General features: G+C 37.9%; 1 protein-coding gene across 2 annotated transcripts in view; it reads left to right on the forward strand.

Moving 5' to 3' along the window:
- HSPA12B (heat shock protein family A (Hsp70) member 12B) overlaps nt 1–16,240 on the forward strand; it is a 1,104,373-nt gene that overhangs the window by 569,994 nt on the left and 518,139 nt on the right. For both annotated transcript variants that reach the window (XM_044064071.1, XM_044064072.1), the window contains exon 7: nt 1,937–2,053. In XM_044064071.1, coding sequence (XP_043920006.1) covers nt 1,937–2,053 — 117 coding nt within the window. The remainder of the gene's footprint in view (nt 1–1,936; nt 2,054–16,240) is intronic.

A 16,240-nucleotide genomic window follows, 5' to 3' on the forward strand; every position in this document is an offset into this window, starting at 1 on the left:
GTTATGTACTGGTCCAATGGCCTAATGGATAAGGCATCAGCCTCCAGAGCTGGGGATTGTGGGTTCAAATTCCACCTGGGTCAGAGATTCTTTAACTTTGGGGAGGGAAGTTGGCCTAATAGTTAAGGTATTTACCTTACAGACACAAGGTGCAGGGTTCGATTCTCATGTGGGGTAATTGGCTAGGCTTAAAATGGCCTACAAAGGCAGTTAGCTCAGTACTACTCTATGAACTATTTTCCCATCATATTATTTCAGGCACACATACTGTTTGACATTGCTTGGGACATGGGCAGTACTTATGGAAACTGTTTGACTATAAAAGTGAATTCTAGTGAAAGAAAAGGAGAGCAGAAAGATAAACAGATTTGAAAAAATGATCTAGTCCCAAAGTATGTAAATGAAATGAAAAAAAAATCCTGAACATGAGTTGTTTGGTCAGTGAGAGTAGTTTTGTTACATCCCTGAGTCTGATGCCAGGATCTTGCCAGAACCAAATCACTTGTAGAATTCTCAGAATATGGCCAGTTGGTGCAAGCTGGTATTGCCTAAATGGACAGAGCAGGCTTATGGATTTCTTTGGAAACATAGAGGCCTAACATTATCTATCAAAATATCTAAAGTTTTACTACTCCTTCATAAGAAGGTAAATATATGCAGTTATAAGTATTTAGAGATAAAACAGATCCATTCACCGAAAGCATTGCTGACTATTACTAGGAAACAAAGAAAACGATGAGAGGTAATTACCATGTTGGCTGACTCAGTCTGCCACATGCCTCCCTCATAAGCATAGGGTATTGTATGTATACTCCTTCTGTATTGCAGGATGATTGATCAGAGTCCTTTTAATCAAGTTATACTTTCAAACAAAATCACAGACACCAAAATGTACATCTCAAAGGTATTTTTCCATGAGGGCAAATCCCCTAATGCCTCCCTGCAGTAGGCTTGACCAGTTGAAACCCCTTATGCAACATAATCAATTATGAGCCTACAACACCTCAGACAAAGGCTATTTCCTAGGAGTAATATTTATTCAATAAATGTGATTTTCATCAAAATGGCCTTTGATCAAAAATGTCCTCTTCTGTTCTCTTCTTCATCATGCTACCATGAAGTCTCCACTATAACTGAATCCATCAGTTTTTGTTGTGACCTATTCATGCATCCACAACCATTTCAGTGAAAAAAGCTTCTTTATACACCACTAAGTTATACCAGCTGCAACAGCTTGATAAGTGTTCCATTCTTCTTCCATGTGATGGTGAAGTACTCATTTAAATTATGCAATACCATAGCCTGCAGTCCTGGCAAAAAAAGAAAATAAACAAATGCTGTAATATAAGCATAGGCTGTTCCTCTCAATCAAGAGCCGTTGATGTTCAACGCAATTTTATTACGGCATGTTAATGAATGGATAAAGTGAAAAAGCACTTACCACTCACTATTTGGGTCTGTGGAGAAATCCATTCCATGAAACGTTTGGGTAGATAACAGGTAGAGCTCATGCTTTTCTGACTGGAAAACCCATGGTGCATTTCATTGTGTCAGTGATAGTAACCATCAAATCAGAAGACTGCTTAAAGTGTGACTAGCATGCTTTGAAACAGCAACAACTCTGGAGAGGTCTATATCACCAGTGTCTGAACAGCATGCTTAGAAAAAGACAACAAAACTGTAAAGGTCTGTATCACTATTACCTTTATGCAACAGTCTTTATTCCATGTATATATAATACAGATAGGAACTCAACTGTATTCATGAGTGATCTCTCACAAACACACACACACACACACACACACACACACACACACACACACACACACACACACACACACACACACACACACACACGCGCACACGCACACACACACATGCACAATCAGAATGTTCAATGTTATGTGTAATTTCACCACTTTTCTTCTTCTCACAGGAGCTTAAAGAACAATGTCCTGCTTCAGTGGAAAATTATGAAATACGTTGGGTCATAACAGTGCCTGCAATCTGGAAACAGCCTGCTAAGCAATTTATGAGAGAAGCTGCTTACATGGTAAGATTGTTGTTGTAAACAATATTTATTTAATTTTATAAGTGCTTTACCTGTCTTACATAAACAACACCAGCCTTTATACTGTTGCTGCTGAAGTTTCTGTATTATTATTAGATCAGTTAGAATACTAGCAACAAATTCATTTTAGACGTACAAATAAAACAGTGAGGAGGTAAAACTGATATGGGGAGAACTTCAGTTGCCATAGCATTTGGAGTAGAAGACATCAAACAGGTGACTAAGCATGATAAGGTGCTTTTCTTCTTATTTTGCAGACATGGATGATCAGTGACGTTCTAAGGTATAGTATCTTATGTACTTCTCAGGTAGTATGGTTAGGGCACTCCTGAGGTATACACTGAAACAGCTGTATGCATCCAGAATCTGTGCTTTACAATCATAGCCATAGTTAAAAGTCAAGTCACATAACATAAAAAAACAGTTAAGGTCACAGCCTTCAAATTTACAGTACCTGTTTAATATATATGTAACGCTCCCTTATTTGATAAAACCTAAATACATTTACTTCCATCTACATTTTTAACTATCAGTAATTATATTACAGTACATAAACCATAAACCATAAACCAGTCAAGCAAACAGCAATGGCACATTTTGCAATAAGTTCAGTTAACACAGTCATTGACCCTAATAGTTTTCTTCACAGGCCTTCTGTCTCCTGTAATACATTGTGATGATAATAAATTATCAAGTATAGTATCTGGTAGAGTCATACAGGTAAACTTAACACCTGAATCTTGTTTTTGTTTGTGTATGTGTGTGTAAATTTCTATTTATTCATTTTTGGAACAACAATAAACATATAGTAAATTAAATAAAAATAGAAAAAAAAATATTAAAAAACTAAAAAAAAACACATAAAACCCAAATTACAATGTAATATAAAATAAAAATATGAAATGCTTATAAAATATAATAAAGTATACTAAAACACTGTCCAAATACAAAATTAGTACACATAGTGACTTGAATTTTGAAAAAATATAACCAACATTTCTATTTGGACAATGTCATGGTACCCAATAGTGCATAATCTGTAATCCAGAGACATGATAATGCGGCAATGAGCAGCATCTCACTAGCAGCTCATTACTATCTCTCTGAAGCAAATACTATGCTATCAGATATCCTAGTATTCTTCCTACCAGCCCGTGCAGTGCAATCACACACTCACACACACACACACACACACACACACACACACACACACACACACACACACACACGACTTTATGGTGCTTACTTCTTGCATCTCTAGCAGTCCCAATTCTTCCACTGAAATTAATGGATGTATGCTGCCAAAAGAAATCATACATTTTTTGGATTCCCTCTCCGAACAGCATGGGAGTTATATTCTCTAAATCATTTTACTATGTAATTTAGATTATAGCAATATTTCTAGGGGAAAGCACATGGCTAATTAGCATTATTTACAGACCAAGGCTTCTGTATTTGATTGCAGTTTTGCCAATTAGACCACTGTTTGTGCCACAGACTAGTGCTTTGTACTATTTCAGTGCTAGAGGAATCTCTCAATTGTTCAAGCCTGTTGCACTGTGCAGTCCCTTTGTTAAAAAGATTTCTATGTCCCAGGAAATTACATTTAAGAAAAATGCCATAATGCATAATCACAAAGTTTGCCAAACTTTAAAGTGCCTTTTAATTTTAATTTTTATTTTTTTCTTAGAATATATTTTTCCTTGCCTTAATAAATGAGAATTATGCATTTTTGAAATATTCAATCACTGAGTGGTGCTATAATATTTAATGAATGAAAAACAAATATGACTTGTGAAGTCCTAGCCTCTTTATTAGTGTTAGACTGAAAATAAAATAAAATAAAATTTTTTGCTTGGAAATAACAGCATTCTTGGTAATATTATTTTTCTTCAATCTGAAAACAACATAAACATTAAGGCTGCATTATATTGTAAGATAGGATATGTTTTGGACCAGCTACCATGAATATCAAAAGAACAGAAAACAGTGACACAGTGTCATTCTCTGATGTTATATTTTATAAAAACAGTAGAAAAGGAAAGTTACATATTTAATCCATGGGTGTGATTAATTACTACAATTTACACACCACCAATGAGCCAAGCTGCAATGCAGTGCCATTTCCCAATTCATATGCCTCCACATTGCCAGGTGATTAATTTTGCATTACTAGAATTTGCGTAACTATTCATAACTCCACTGTGCAGACAGAATGCCTAGGCAGTGGGGCACCTACCACCTGCACTACTAAAAGTAGGTACTAAGAGAACCACACATACCAAGATCTACCTGTAAAGATTTCTTAATGGAAACAGCTACATCTATCCGTCTCAGTAAGACGCTGTCCGGTTCGATTCTCAGCTAGAGCGTCTTCTGCATGGAGACATGCATGAATAGGCGTACCTTTGTTGAAACAGTAAAAAATTAAGTATGATTGGGGAAATGTATTAAGTTTAAAACTAATGTATCTCAGAAATAGATACATCAGCCTAGTTTATATAAGTAGCAGGGGTATGGGGGGTACAGACCCACTCATCTGAGGGTCTAAGGGCACTATGTCTCCCCCAAAAATTATTATAGAAAGAAACTTACTGGCTAAAACTTTGGCAGTCCCTAAAATTTAACAGCATTGTATTGTTTCAATGTCAAATTATATAGCCATTTACTTTCAAGATAAATTCATAAATTACACATAACAATATTTACAAAGGCATCTCCACCAGATCAAGAGAAGTCTTAATCATACTTTACTCATATCTCTTCAGACACATTATTTAAATATAATGCACATTTTGCATGTATTTATCAAAAAAATCAATTGACTTGAGAGACCTCACAGATTCATGACTAAAAAAATCAGTAACCTCAAAAATTGTAGTTATCAGGACAGACTAATAGTCAGTTTCATATAGACTCCTCCATGGAGATCTTCATTTACTCTTTCAAACCATGAAAGTTTCAACCTTCTTTGATCTCCCATTCCATCACAAATAATGGTATCTCTAATACCTAGTTAAAAGAACTAAACTTTCATAAACAGATAAATAAGATATGCTGGTGTGAGAGATTCATACCAAAATGTGTCCCTCATCTATAGAACAAAGTTACACTCCATGTCAAACAGACTAGCATGTTTGCCACATTCAAGGTAAATTGAAATAATTGGATGGATCTGCCTAAAATTCTTGCACAACCTATCTTATCTCACCCACCCTGAGGTTTGATGGAACTTTTGAATGTTTTTTTTTTTGGCTAGGCTTGTAATGGTCTGCAGACTGATTGTCTAATACTTACCTATGAATATATGAGCAATATATTTTAAACAAACAAGGGGAAATAAAATAAATCATTTATACAGTAGAAATATTAGGTAAAGAAATTGCTACAGCTAAAATGCCTTAGTTCATTAGTTAGCAAAAAAAGCCACAGAACTTGCAATCTTGCTCATAGTACTGAAAGTAACATAATGTTTTTGTAAGAGTAACTTAAATAATATGAATAACTGTGCTTAATTCTGATGATTTGAAATCCATATCTTACTCTTTAGGACAATTAGCTTGCTCATTGAAAGAAGGAAACATGAGTGTGAAATATAAAGTATAGCAACCGAGTACAAAAATAGTGAATTGACACGCCAAAGAACTATATGAGCTTGTTTACTGTCACAGTGTATTATTATTAGTATAGAAAATTACAGAATATCCAAAACTGCAATACCAAAGTAAACAGCATCAATACACTGAATTTAAGAATTTTAAAAGTATATGCAGCTTCAGTATGTGAAGCATATAAGTACAAAGAATACTCTATTAACTGATAAAAATAACTGTTCTATGAGGACCACAGACTCGAGGATTCTGTTCACCACAGTTGCATTCAATCTAGGTCTATACAATAGTTTTGAGCTTGCCTATATTTTGCTGAAGAAACAACAAAGGAAATAAAGCAGTATAAAAATGGAAAGTCTTAAATTAGGAAACATTTGTCTTCAAAAGTTAATAAACTTTATTTGCATTTGTGTGCAAGTTGATAATGTATTTCACACTATCCACTGAAAAAGAAACTGTCAATGTATATCTAATTTGAAAAACACTCCTGAAAGGTTGCCCAGATGTCCCTCTCTGGAGACAGTCAGGGGGTGCTTATCCTTGCACCCAGAAGCCTGGTAACAAGGCACACATGATTGGTGGGTGCAAAGAATCATATCCACAGGATACACCATTCCCTTTTTAAAACTCCCTTTTTAAAACTCACTGAATCAAAAAGTTCTCTCCCAGGTGTTCCACCCAATCAGAGAGGCAGCAGAGTTGGAGATCTCAAAGCTGCTCCAAAAAAAAAGTCATCCAGATTATCCTGCCAGATCAACTCGGATCAGGCATTTACTCAAGATTCTTTGTAGTACCAAAAAAGACAGGGGACCTCAGGTCCATCTTGGATCTGACATCCCTGAATAAGTCAGTAAAAAACACAAAGTTCAGGATGGTTACAGTCCAGTCCATTCTACCATTTTTGAAAACGGATGACTGGATGTGCTCAGTAGACCTGAAGGATGCATACTGCCACATCAAGATGGACAGGCCCTCCAGAAGGTATCTACGCTTCAGGCTGGGAGCCAGTCATTTTCAGTTCAGAGTGCTTCCCTTTGGTCTCACCATAGCCCCCAGGGTGTTCAGCAAATGCATGGTGATAGTTGCAGCTCGTCTTAGACTCAAGGATTCCATATATTTCCATACCAATGTGACTGAATCCTAACTGCTGCAGCCAGCCATCTACTCATTTGAGCCAGGGACTATGTGTTGCAACTAGCTCCTACCTTGGGCATAACAATCAGCATAGAAAAATCTCAGCTACAGCCAGTTTAGATTATAGATTTCATTGGGGCTCATTTGGATATGATCAGGGCCTTAGCCTTCCTTACTCTGGAAAGGACTTTTAATCTAAGACTACATATTGACAAACTTTGGCAATCTGGATTCCTCCAGCAAAACTAGTACTGAAGGGCCTGGGCTCCATGGCTGCCACTATAACTCTGTTACTAACAGCACATCTACACATGAGAATTCTGCAATGGACCTTAGCAGTCCAGGGGTCATTACATCGACACCGCCTCAGCTACTCAGTCAAACTGTCCCAAGTGTGCAAAGATTCTCTCATCTGGTGGTTTCATTCCTTGGAGGTTCTTTATGGACAACCCTTTGTTCTTCCTCCCCAACAACACATTAACCATGGATGCCTCTCAAGTGGGGTGAGTGGGCATTTCCTGGATCAGATGGTCCAAGGCAGTTGGATGTCGCAGGAGACCAACCTGCATAACAATGTCCTGGAGATGAGAGAGGTTCTTTTAGCATTGCAGGCATTTCATAGATACCTTCCTCCAGGGACTATTGCGACACAAATGGACAATATGGCAGTAGTTTGGTACATCAACAAACAAGGGGGAACCAGATCCTACCTCCTGTGCTGAGAAGCAATGAGAGTGTGGCAGTGGGCAATCTCTACCAACCACTTTTTGCTTGCAATGCACATTCCGGGGTAGTAGCGGACAGGCTCGCAGAGTCTTAGTGATGCCTCATGAGTGGTCTCTGAATCAGTCAATGGCAAACATGGTCTTCCACAAATGGGGTTAATCTTGCTGTGATCTCTACACATCTCCCCAAAACAGCAAGTGCAGCAAGTTCTTTGCCTTGATCTCCCCTCAGGGACAGTCACCCAGGGATGCTGTGATCCATACATGACAGTGATATGAGTATTTTCAAATCTGTGAGCAAACATGCACCTTTTTACTCCATGCAGCATGTTAAATTAAATGCACAGATATACACTCATGCATATACATCCTATGAGCATGAAATTGTAACACCCAACACCTTTGTCTGTGCTCTTTGGGCAGGAGTCAGTCCTAGACTCCTTTTTGTATTGATCTCATTAGGATACCTTGGAGCATTTATACAAGAATTTTTGCATCATCATATTAGCTGAATACATGAAACTCTTTGGTGGAAGTGATCCATACAGAGGTTCATAGGTAGGTACTAGGCTATTGGCCCTAGGGCCTATATAAGCCTAGCCAAAAAATGTATCCTGGCTTTCGCCACCCAAGAAAATTATTTTCCTGTGCCCCTGTCGAGCAGAGCCACAGAAGTGATCCCTGGGGTGAATTTCCCATTTCCCATCCAATCATCAAGATTTTTCTTGAAGAGTGCTAATGAGGTGCTCTGTTTGACATAGATAGGTAGTCTGTTCCAGAGTATGGGAAGACTCTGGCACAGGAATATATCCCTCCAGCATGTTCTGTTTATTGTGGTGACAAGGTTTAGGTCCCTAGAGCGTGTGGCTCGGAGGGATTGGGATTTCTTTAAGTGGAGCATGTCCAACAGCTCTGGGTTTGACATAGCTTTGTATGTTAGGCAGAGATCACCTCTGAGTAAGCGATATGTGATGGAGTAAAGCTGGAGTTGTTTGAGATGGGCTGCGTAGGGCATCTGTTTGAGGCCAGTAATCCTCCTTCTGAGGTATTTCTGTGGTCTTTCCAGTTGTTGTAGATGTCTTGTGACGTACATACCAAAAGGGGCATTGTACTCTATAATGGGTCTAATGAGTGATGAGTAGAGGGGAACAATGACCTCTTTTTTTCTGGATGAGAATCCTTTTGTGATGAGATGAGCCATGTAGAAGGATTTCCTGACCACTGTGGCGATGTGATTATCAAAGGAGAGACTACTGTCCATCTGTGTTCCAAGATCTCTTATCACATTTTTGGCATTAAATAGACTACCTGCTATGTGGTAGTTCGTGGGTACAGAGTTTTTGCCAAAGGGGATGACAATACACTTTTTGGCATTGAGCTTCAGGCCATGGCTTTGACACCAGGTATCTGTCTCAGTGAGGCCCTTTTGCAGTTTGTCCACATCGTTGGGAGTTTCGATTATGGCTCCTACTTTGCAGTCATCTGCAAACTTTGTTAGCCAAAGACCTTCTGTGTTAGCCTGTACTTCAGAGAAGTAGATACCAAACAGGAGAGGACCCAGGACTGAACCCTGTGGTACTCCACTTGTCACTAGTCTGAAGTCGGATTTGGAATCCGCTACTTTCACAGTGTGGGTTCTGTCCGTCAGCCAGTTGGCAACCCATCTTGTGACATAGGGATTTATACCTAGTTTAGTGAGCTTATCTATAATTCCAGAGTGGGGGATGGTGTCGAAACCCTTGGCGAGATCTAGATAAGCTGTGTGAACCATTTTACCCTCATCTATAGCTTTGGTGACTGCTTCAAAGAAGTCAATCAGGTTTAGGAGACATGATCTGCCTTTTACAAATCCAAACTAGGTAGGGTCCAGAGTTTGGAGATTACCAATGTCTTTGTTTATGAGTTCCATGATGATACATTCCACGGCCTTGCAGACCAGGCTCGTCAGGCAAATGAGGCGGTAGTTCCCGGGGTCCGCCGTGGCTCCCCCTTTGTGGAGTGGGATAACCGTCACGGTGCGCCATTCAGTGGGTACAAAGGCTGAGGTGAGGCTATGACTGAACATGGTACTTAGGTAAAGTGCCAGTTCATTCTGTAGTTCATGTAGAACGCAGCCTGGGATATTGTCAGGTCCCATGGATTTAAACATTTTTTTGGATTTAGTCTTCCAACTTGGTATTGAGACAAATTTGGTGGTGGAACATGTTTCTTGGTTGGCCCTTCATCTTGTCCAGTTCAGGCTCATCCTTCTCTAATCCCACTCCCCTCATATGTAGTTGGTCAGGTCGTAGGGTTCTCAAAGCTGTGGATTCAGAAACTTACACCCAATTCTTGACCAGGTCTCCCAAAGGAATGCTTGTAGATGCTAAGAATGTGCTGATAATGGCTTAGAATATTAGCAGCATTAATGCTTTCAATATGGTTTATGATAAAATGTACAATTTTCAGGACATAATACTGACATTTACAGCTTCTAAAAACAAAACAGATTTTCAGTAGAACACAGGCAAGCTGAGATTCATGCAAGGTTTGCCAAGTGAGATCAATCTAAAAAGAAAAAAAAAAAAAATCACTTTTTTGACAAGACTTGTTGAAAAGGAAGGACCTGTGCAGAATATTCATTTGTGTATATGTATATATATATATATATATATATATATATATATATATATATATATATATATATATATGTGTGTGTGTGTGTGTGTGTGTGTGTGTGTCTGTCTGTATACCTACATATACGTGTTTGTGTGTGTGTGTGTGTGTGTGTGTGTGTGTGTGCGCGTGTGTGTGTGTGTGTGTCTGTGTGTGCATGTGATTGCATGTTAATAACTTTTGTTCGACATATATCACATACTAGGACATAGCTGCACAGTGATTGCAGCAGAACAGGTTTGTAACCAAGGAGAATGAAGAACTCCTGGAGGTCCTACGCCAACAAAGTAAGGCTCCTTAGGAGTAAACATGACCAGCATGAGAGTCTATGGGACAGCACTGTATCAAGCATGAACGGCTGCACATTGTAAGCTTGCTGCCGACATGCCATAACCAGCACCATTAAAAGAGACTGACAAATTCCTGATTTCAGTCGTGTTCCAGCTTCAACTACAGATTACCTGGAGACTGAATTGACATTGCTGTCCTTGCTCCAGGCAGGTATACGCTGTTAGGTGTATAATTCACACTGCCATGCATGCACCACAAAGGTGTTGGTAATGGTATGTACTGATGTATACATCCATGCCACACTGACGATGATATATTACAAGACAGAATGCTCCCACTGCAGCTGCTGCTGCTAGACCAGATAAGGTGCATGAGCCTGCATGCCATATAGCGTAGGCTTCTATACCATACTCTGTTAGCAGTACAGTAGGTAATTTAGGGGTGATACAACAGTCATACAGTGGGTGGCTCATGTCTACATTTCTTGGGTATAAATATCTCATCTTTACCACTCTCTTCCCTTATCACCATGACTAATTGTATGGCTGACCAGGGAATGCTTTTTGGCACTGCTGACCAATAGAATGACTGCAATCCTGCAGGAAGGAGGACATCTGTTCATCACAGTGGAGGCAGACTGACTTGAACCAATCAACACCCGTGACATATCCCAGGCAAATAGAGCACGGCGGTTGCAGAGACACAAGTATTCAGCCCTCTACTGATGCTCACTTAACAATAAGGCATTCTATCCCTCTTAGTTTAGGGGACACAGGTCATGTCATTATTCTGTCTGGTGGGGAGGGATCTGGTGAGAGTGGTCACAATGCTACATCATCTTTAAATGGACAGGGCCCCATAAGAGCACTGACACAGTAACTAGCAGGAAGATTAGATGAGAATAAGTGTGGTAATGGTCATAATGACCAAGTTGTGCCATGAGTGTATGAGCTGCCCTTATCACTCTGTATGCCAGTGCAGTCCAACAAATTCATGCAGGGTAGTTGCTTATTTATTTATTTGATTTCTTTATTTAATGGGTAAATAGAATATTCCTTAGATGTATTTTAGCTACAACACAGGCCAGAAGATACACAAAAGTATATAAATGCACAAATGTAGAATATTGTCGGTTGAGACATTGAAATAACATAAACAGTCAAGCAACATACATTATATTTGCTGCATATAACAATATTGGCATTTGTCATAAACATAAAAAGTAAGCATCCACGTGAACTCGTTGTATTAACAGACCAAATACATAAAGTTATTTCATTTTGAAAAATATATGCAGTACTAATGGATAGTTCTGATCAACTGTTATCTCTGGAACACTAGCATTTATAAATAATCAGTTAGGTGTATTTTTGTATTTTTCTTAACTGTAAAAAAGATTTGAACATTTTTGATATTAACATGGTGACTATTTCAACTAGATGGTACAACCTTAGAAAATGCCCTTTTTATTAAAGCCAGAGTGAATGTAGGATGCCTCCAAGAAATGACACCCTGATCAGTAGATCTAAGAGACCCTACCCTAGTGGGTGTCTATTGTTATTTTTGTTGTTATTGTTATTCTTTGTGCTAGGAATAAGTAGTGCTTGAGTTGTAATTACTTCAATGTGAGTGTATCCAACAACAAGATGGCTTTGCTTGTGACACATGGCCACTTATTAAGAGTTATCTGGAAAAAAATGTTGTCTAAGGACTGAAATGTTACCTGGTTCCTGATAAATTTACTGGATCCATGCATGATCTATCAAATATCCTTGCCTCTGTGCAAAATGTGCACTAAACATCCTTAAAATCTTACTACTGCCAAACTAGGTAAATCAAAAAATGAGCGGGCAATGGATTCTTCAACACTTTATTTACATTAGCGCTTTCACTGACACAAATGCATCAGCTTCTTCAGACTGAGTAAAAAAAACTCACTCACAGTCTCCCAGTTTAAACGTTCCCATTAAACTCAAAGCCAATAAACAAGTGGCCACAAACATGGTGTCATTTTACAAGTTCTTAATTAAAGCAAAATTACCATTTTTTGAAGATTTAAATTGTATGCACTATGAAAATCGCTTCCAATAAAGAAATGAAAAACCTTTATAACCATTATTTTAAATTCTCAATTAAACATATTTTTATTTTATTTTTATTTTACATTTGTTGACCGGGATAGTCCGACTGGATGCATGTCCATTTTCAGTGGAGGCTTGGGGAGAAAAGCCACAAGGGTAAGCAGATACAGCATTACATAATACCAGCATTATATATTACAAACACACTATTTACAGAGATTGCATAAGTAAGCAAGTTAAATAAATTCCACAGGTTAGAGTTAATCCCGAGCATAAATCAGGATTAAATTACATTACATAATAAAATGGTTAACAGATTTTTACACATTCTAGAGAGAGTTAGACAGGCTTGATACAGTGACATAGCCAGTTAAGTGACAAATGTTGTTTGAGTCTAGTTTTAAATTGACCTAAGGTGGAAAGTAAGGTAATATCAGCTGGAAGAAAGTTCCAGGATCTACTTACAGAGTTTGAAAAGAGAGAGTCACCGGCTGTGTTATTAATTTTGCTAGTCTGAATTAGTAGTTTGTTAGAGGATCAAAGCGGTCTAGGATTGTTATAGGGGGTGATAATATTTTTAAGTGCAGGAGTATTGTTCGGATTATAGAGGATTTTATAGGCCATAATCAGTTGGTTATACTGGATTAGGTTGGGTAGTTCAAGCCACTCAAGCTGGTTTAGATTGATGCAATGATGTGTCCTAAATGGCAGCCCAGTGGCAAACCTGGCATTGTGGTTGTAGCAAGTTGAGAGTTTGCTAAGGACAGTCTTGTTTAAATTCGAGAGTAGAGGGGATGCATACAGAAGGGTTGAAAGAAGGTGAGAGCGAGCTATGGCAATTTTAGCTGGAGGGGTTAGGAAGGGTTTTATTCTGTAAAGTGACCCTAGTTTTTTATTGATGGTTTTGATAGTTTGGTTAACATGTAGGTCGAATTTTAGATTATTGTCTATGATGACACCTAATAGTTTTGTAGAGGGGTCAGGGGAGGTTATTGTGCCATCATTTGAATTTATGGTAAAGGTGAAAGCGGTAGACCTACGTGTTGGTGAAAATAACAGCATTTTAGTTTTTTTGGGATTTAGAATCAGACGACGTTCAGAAAGCCAGTTTTCTATTGTATTAAAGGTGGTCTGGGTAGCTGACCATAACTCTATTGGAGATGAGGCCGAGCAAATCGGAGTAGAGTCATCAGCATATTGGATACAGCTGACTTTTGGGATGACAGTATAAAGGTCGTTAATGAATATGGAGAACAGCAAGGGCCCTAGTATAGAGCCTTGTGGTACTCCAAGGGAGTTAGGTAGAATGTTTGAGAGTTTGTTCTGCCAGAGGACAGCCTGCTGTCAACCATTCAGGTAGGACTGAAAAAATTGAAAGGCTCTAGTATCTAGACAGAATGTTTGCAGGGTGTGGATTAAAAGCTGGTGATCAACCATATTGAATGCCTTGGAAAGATCCAAGAAGAGGGCTGAGGATATATAATTACTGTTGCAATTATGGTTTATGCTGTTGGTAAAGGCTAAGAGGGCTGAAGTAGTGCTGTGATAAGGACAGAAGTCATGCTGAGTATCTGCCATAAGGTGATTCTGGATTAGATGGTGCATGAGTTGTCTATGAATAAATTTTTCCATAATCTTTGCAAGTAGAGAGAGTATAGCTATTGGCCGATAATTGGAGAATTCAAGAATCGAATTTAAAGCACTTAATAAATTATTACCACTCCTATTATACAAAAACATATAAAAATGTGTGCAAAACAGTAAAAAATTATGCACCATAACTGCCTAAACTACCAAGCATATATTAAGTTATTTAAAAGTCTAAATAAAAATGTATATATATATATATATATATATATATATATATATATAAAAGTAGTTCAGATTGATATTAAATTTAATACCAAAATCCCACATCATTGTGTTATTTCTAAAACTTAACACATATTATGTATATTGTGTTAAATAGAAAAGAATCCTGATGAAATTTAAAATAATACAAGGTAAGCAGCCATATCCTAGGCTCAAACCTATTTTTATATATAAGCAACAGAAACTTCATCAAGAAAAAAAATATATATATATATAAAAAACATTCCTACCAAGTAAGGACCTTCAATTTTAATAAACATTTAATGGATAAGGCCTCATTTAACCCAGGGAAAATGTGCGCTGCTGTTCTAGCCTGCCATTCCAGCTCTGCCTCTTTCAGTTTAAGTTCCCAAGGTCCTCCTCTCTGTTTGAACTCCAATTGTTGCAGCATCACAAACATAAAGCGATGGGTAGGAAAGGCTGAGGTGTGTCTAGCTAAGGCATTAGTATTAATTTTATTATTAATACTATACTGATGTTCATAAATCCTTGATTTTATTTTCCTCTCAGTTTTTCCAATGTAAAACGCCTCACATTGGTCACAAGTGGTTACATAAACTACCCCCCGAGAATTACAATTGTGTGTACCATAAATATGGTATTCTCTGTCTCTAATTTTAACTTTGTTTGTCATTTTTATGTACTTACATTGATGACTTCTCCCACAATTAGTCATACCCAACTTCGTTTTAGAAGTTCTTATAGGCCTCTCCACTAGACATTTCAAGTTTAAACCTCTTCTGAAAGTCACTTGCGGGGTTGAACTTAAAGAATTTCTAAGTTGAGTATCATCTAAAATAAAGGTTCAATTTCTGTTGATAATCTCCCTAGTAAGGCAAGAATCTAGTGAAAAGGTAGTTAAAAACCTAATAGGTTGACCAGAAGCCTGTGTACTTCTAGGACCAGGGGACAATTCACCCTGTGCTACTGTGGGAACCATGTCATAACCTTTATGGACCAAGGGCATGAAATGGCCCGAGATGACCAATGACTTCCTCAAAGATTAATTCAATAAAGGCACTTGGGTAGCTTCTCTTACAAAACATGTTTTTTAGTAGTTTGCATTCTATTATAAAGTCATCGTAGTCAGAAACCTTTCTAGCTGCCCTCACCGCTTGTCCTTTTACTACTGCTTTCTTTTAGTGCAGAGGGTGGCAGCTAGTAAAATATAAAAATGAATTAGAATATGTTGGCTTATGGTAGATGATGGTTCTAAGTCGATGGTTAAGGTGATCCTTACTCAAATGTATATCCAGAAAATCAGTCTGCTCAACCCCAACTTGAAATGTGAATTCCAAAAAATGTGTAAAGGATTTAATTTCAGTAATGAATGACTGAATTAGAGCCACCTCACTATTCCACAAAAAGAACATGTCGTCCTTATACCTAGAGTACCAAACAACATGTTCCTTAAATAACTGGTGATTAAATAAGAAGGACCTTTCCCAGTAAGCCATCACACTATTTGTGAAACTACTACCACATGAAGCACCCATTGCCACCCCACTTTTCTGTAGAAATAGTTCATTATTAAAGTAAAGAAAATTATTGGATAGAACTATTTCTAAAAGTGTTTCTATGACATTAATCTCCTGGTTATCAATACCTTTGAGGTGAAGGTACTCTCTAACCCATTCAATGCCAAGTTGTTGGGGTATGACAGTGTATAAATCCTTGATGTCTACCGTCAGGAAAACTAAATTCTCATTAAATTCTAAATTATTGATAGACTCAAGAAAATGCCATGAATCATGACATATTTGATGTTCTAATTTCAACACTGGTTTCAATTTAGAATCA

The sequence above is a fragment of the Protopterus annectens genome, chromosome 2.part2, assembly GCF_019279795.1.
Source record: "Protopterus annectens isolate FY-2018-M chromosome 2.part2, PAN1.0, whole genome shotgun sequence".
NCBI classification, from domain to species: domain Eukaryota; kingdom Metazoa; phylum Chordata; order Ceratodontiformes; family Protopteridae; genus Protopterus; species Protopterus annectens.